We start from the raw sequence: 5000 nt of genomic DNA, 5'->3' as shown, positions 1-5000 counted from the left end.
ATCATATCGGGGGTGTTTGTGCGTCCAGGTTGAAGGTGTCAGGGGAGCTGCCGCTGCTGCACGTCAAGATCTCAGACCAGAAGATCCACCACGTTCTGAATCTGGTCGACAGCATCCCGCTCCCCAACATGGGCTCCCCCCCGTCCACACCCACGGAGAAGGTACACTTGGTACAGTCTGGTTAAATTGTGACCACACCCACTGAAATGATCAAGACTTTAGGGTGGTGACGAGGTAAAGCAAAGCAGAATGATGATCAAAAGTTTGGGTTTGACGGGACGTTTGTGGACAAACGGGAGGATTAGAAGGAGGAGTTTAGAAAGTCATTTAAAAGTTAAGCAGAGTAACGGGGAACTTTGTATGAAAGACAGCATGAGAATTTAGGGCAAAGTTTATCGGAGTGATGGGAACAACTTTAGGGTAGTTACAGGGGAAGTTTAAGGGACGGTTTGGGAGTGAAAGGAAATTTAGAAGGAGTGATTGGAAGATTGAAGGGGAATGTTTTGTGGAGTGTCAGGAGAAGTTTGAGTACGTTTAGGGCAGGGATCGAGACATGTTTGTGGAGTTGTCGGGTATGTTTAGGGGAGTGATGGGGAGAAGTTTGGGGAGTCATGGGGTATGTTTAGGGGAGTGATGGGGAGAAGTTTGGGGAGTTGTCGGGTATGTTTAGGGGAGTGATGGGGAGAAGTTTGGGGAGTCGTGGAGTATATTTAGGGGAGTGATGGGGAGAAGTTTGGGGAGTCGTGGAGTATATTTAGGGGAGTGATGGGGAGAAGTTTGGGGAGTCGTGGAGTATGTTTAGGGGAGTGATGGGGAGAAGTTCGGGGAGTTGTCGGGTATATTTAGGGGAGTGATGGGGATCTATCACCATATTTGGGTGTGTTTCCTGTTGCAGGTGCTGTCCTTGGCGGAGGCCAGACCACGAGCACTCCAGCTTCACCCCGTCCTCCTGAACACCATGGAAACAGGTCAATTATGCCTGCTCTCTGATTGGCTGTTTAACTGATACAAAACCAAGAATTACAAAAAGGAAAAATAACTTTTCAAGACAAAACATATGTATCTTCATTCCGTTGGTAAAGTCACATCTGTATTTCTTAATTTTCGTGAGACATGAGGGTAACTAATCTTGTTTGTTACTTTTAAACCGTTGAACACAATCATCCTACACTTATTCATTGGTGCTGCTGGGTTTCAGATTCAGATGAAGATGCCAGTGACAAGTCGACAGATGAGGATCAGCAGCGCTCGAGTCAGGAACTCACTGACCTTCACTTCAAGTTTGAAGTCAAAGAGGTTTGTTAGTTTCCTCTGGTCTCAGATCATCATGTGAGTTTTATAGTGACTCCATGTGAGACAGCTGTGTGTGTGTGTGTGGTGTGTTCAGGTGCTGTTGGAGCTGACCCGGCAGGTGGACCAGGAGAAGACCGTCCTGTCCCTCAGCGTCTGTCAGCTGGGAGCTGAAGGGAATAGGCGGAGCTTCGACCTCAGTGTCACTTCATACCTGCGCAGAGTCACACTCGACTACTGTGACGTACCAGGTAACGTATATTTTTGCATCATGATTGGAACTTCCAAATAAATGTAAAAATATTCCATCTGATAAAAAACTGGTCGTCCTCTGACCTGCATATTAATCTCATATTCAACGAAAGGAGTTTACTTTAAGGTGCTCTTAACTGTCTTCAGAGTAACTTAAAGTCTTTTTTCGAGTGTCTCTGAGATGAGATTTAATACGTTTGTATGAGGACACATATGATGTTTTGTTTTCACCTTTTCATCATCATCATTTCATCTAGAATGAATCTCAAACCTCCTCGGGTGGAAGTTAAACAATCAATCTGTCTTAAAAATGCTTCTTGGATGCATTTACTTTCTTATTTTTGTGATGAGATAGTTCTCATATCCACGCATGAAGTGACTAAATGTAGTTTATTTATAATACTTTTGATATTGTCTACTTCCTTGAAATGTTCACAAACTAAACGTTCTCCATCTTGATGGAAATTATTCCAGAACTTAAATTAGTTTTTGTCTCTGTTGTATTTTTTATAAATATCAGAATGATGTCAACGTACTGCTTTAATAGGAAAGTTCTAAAATGTGTTGTCTTCAGACGGCAGGAACAAACCTCTCCACCTGATCAGCACCTCGGAGCAGCAGGGCTCAGACCTGCTGAAGGTGGAGTTCATCAAGGTGAGCACAGAGTTACTCACCGACATCAAACCTTTAGTTTCATCCCACGATAGTGACTCTAATTACATTACCGCCACTGTGTGTATATATATATATACGTACATATATACATGTATATGTGTGTATATATATATATATACGTACATATACATGTATATATGTATGTTAGCAAATAAAGACACATTTACGAACACAAACACTGATCAACATTGTGTTTCTCTCGTCCTCCAGGCCGACCGCGGCGGTCCGAGCTTCCAGACTCAGTTCAACAACACGGAGCAAACACTGAAGGTGGGGAGGAGGAGGAGGAGGAGGAGGAGGAGGAGGAGGAGGAGGAGGAGGAGGAGGAGGAGGAGGAGGAGGAGGAGGAGGAGGAGGAGGAGGAGGAGGAGGAGGAGGAGGAGGAGGAGGAGGAGGAGGAGGAGGAGGAGGAGGAGGAGGAGGAGGAGGAGGAGGAGGAGGAGGAGGAGATAAACATTTGTGTTTCTCAGGTGTTCTCACAGCTGTTTACCTGCTGGTGTTTCAGGTGGAGTTCTCCTCTCTGGACTTCCTCCTTCACACCAAAGCTCTGCTCTCAACCATAAACTACCTGAACAGCGCCGTGCCGCCGCAACTCGCCGCCGGCCGAGACCGAGACGCCAAAAAGCAGGTGGAGAAGCCGGGACAGGGCCGGACAGGTGAGTCCCTACAGGTGTGTCTGTCTATTGTTGTCTCTGTCTTTGATGGGAAGGGCCTCTGAATCCCCCATGTCTCTCTCTGCAGTGTCTAAAGGAGCCAAAGATGGCGGCGTGTTCAGCTTCAAGCTGTTCGCCATGTTGGGTTGTTTCCACGTGGAGGTGTGTGACGACCGCCGCAGCATCGCCGACATCAGAGTCCAAGGTATGAAAAGCATCATGGCGCTAAACAACACGCACACTAAAGAGTGAGCTTCACAGTGTCACGTGACTCCTGCAGGAATCGATGTGTCGGTGTCGGTGCAGGCGAAGGAGACGGAGGTGTTCGCTCGACTCCGAGACATCGTGGTCACCGACGTCAACCCCAAAAGCGTCCACACGAAGGTCCCTCACGCTGACATGACGCTGTGCTTCTCTGTGTTCACTGTGGTTCATTAAAGTCATTATTATAAGCAGCTATGTGGATGAGAATGACCCCCCCCCCCCCCCCCCCCCCCAGGCGGTGTCCATCATGGGTGAGGAGGTGTTCAGCTTCAGGCTCTCCTTGTTCTCGGGGGCCACAGAGGGAGACGGATACAGCGACACGTCGAGGGTGGACGGGAAGGTCACGCTGCGTCTGGGCTGCATCCAGATCGTCTACCTGCACAAGTTCCTCATGTCGCTGCTGGTCAGATATTCTTTACATACATGTGTATATATACATGTATATATCTTAGTTATACACAGTAATTCAGAGACAAACAATATACATATAAAGGAGTGCAGGTAAATGTTCACACATCAACTCACGGTGTAGTTTGTCTGTATTTGGTGGATTCTGCTTTAAGTTTGATGAGTTTACGCTTCATGTTGGTTTGTAGAGTAGTTCTGTGTTTGTCATGTTCAGATGGTTCCAACATAGTCTCTGAAATATCATCTTTTATCTCATTGTTAATTCTCAAATATAGACCTAAGATATTCAGCAGAAACAGGACAAGTGACCTTTGACCTGTGGTGTGTTTGGTGTTTCCTGTTGCACGCTCTTCTTCTTGTGTCTCATGTCTCTCGTCTTGTTGCTGTGTGTTGTTTTTGTATTCTTCTAGGCTTCTTTTAGCTTTCAGTACGCGTCTGCTGACGAGGTACAACTCCCAGCATGCACCTCTCTGAACTGCATCAAAACCTCCTGTTTTCACTTCCTCCATAAGTGCTATGCTAACTCACTCAGCCACCATCATTACCCCCCCCCCCGTCACATGACCGTCACATGACCTCTGCCTGTGTGACCTCACTTCCCTCCTTCCCTCCTATGTGTGTGTATATATACATATATATATATATGTATATATATATATACATATATATATATATGTTCCTACAGATTTAAAAGTTGACAACTATTTTAAGATTGTCTTCGTATTATAGATTCATGTAAACACAGAGACATATCTGTCATGACTCTGAGCTTCGTATTATCAATCTGAAGGTTTATGAAACAGAAATGACGGCGTGCTCTCCGTGCGGGCCGTGAACGCCTCACAACGAGTCTTTCATCGTGTCGTCGTTTGTTGTCCTCTCACCTCCTGATTCGTTCATTTCTTTCCTCCAGATGTTCGTCGATAACTTCCAGACGGCCAAAGAAGCTCTGAGCGCCGCCACGGCTCAGGCGGCAGAGAAGGCGGCGTCCAGCGTCCGGGGCTTCGCCCAGAAGAGCTTCCGTCTGTCCACGGACATCAAGCTGAAGGCCCCGCTCATCATCATCCCCGAGTCCTCCACTTCCCAGAATGCCGTGGTGGTGGACCTGGGTCTGATCACGGTGGGGAACAGCTTCTCCCTGCTGCCCGCCGAGGGTTTCTCTCTGCCGGTGGTGGTGGAGAAGATGGACGTCAAGCTGACGCAGCTGAAGCTCTCCAGGTATTCTGATCATTCAGAGTTTTGGTGTTTTTCCTGTTTCTGAGCGTCCTTGAACACACAAACAGGAAGTCTCCTTTTTTTAGAACCACGCTGAGACAAGACGCTTCTCACCACGACATCGAGATCCTCCAGCCAATCAACCTGGAGCTGCTCGTCACCAGGAACCTGGCTGCTTCCTGGTTCACCGAGATCCCCGGAGTCCAGGTCCAGGGAGTCCTCCGGTCCCTCAACGTAGGTCTC

At 47.3% G+C, this 5000-nt stretch overlaps 1 protein-coding gene across 2 annotated transcripts in view; it reads left to right on the top strand.

Annotated features, from left to right (window-relative positions):
• vps13c (vacuolar protein sorting 13 homolog C) overlaps positions 1–5000 on the top strand; it is a 66733-nt gene that overhangs the window by 18861 nt on the left and 42872 nt on the right. For both annotated transcript variants that reach the window (XM_079294832.1, XM_079294831.1), the window contains exons 23-34: positions 29–161; positions 896–968; positions 1199–1296; positions 1388–1541; positions 2117–2196; positions 2428–2487; positions 2723–2873; positions 2959–3075; positions 3151–3254; positions 3370–3537; positions 4456–4760; positions 4844–4991. In XM_079294832.1, coding sequence (XP_079150958.1) covers positions 29–161; positions 896–968; positions 1199–1296; positions 1388–1541; positions 2117–2196; positions 2428–2487; positions 2723–2873; positions 2959–3075; positions 3151–3254; positions 3370–3537; positions 4456–4760; positions 4844–4991 — 1591 coding nt within the window. The remainder of the gene's footprint in view (positions 1–28; positions 162–895; positions 969–1198; positions 1297–1387; positions 1542–2116; positions 2197–2427; positions 2488–2722; positions 2874–2958; positions 3076–3150; positions 3255–3369; positions 3538–4455; positions 4761–4843; positions 4992–5000) is intronic.

Source organism: Melanostigma gelatinosum (assembly GCF_949748355.1).
Source record: "Melanostigma gelatinosum genome assembly, chromosome: 2".
Classification (NCBI taxonomy): Eukaryota; Metazoa; Chordata; class Actinopteri; order Perciformes; family Zoarcidae; genus Melanostigma; species Melanostigma gelatinosum.
Note: the sequence above shows the minus strand (reverse complement) of the source record. Positions and strands in the feature narration are given on the sequence as shown.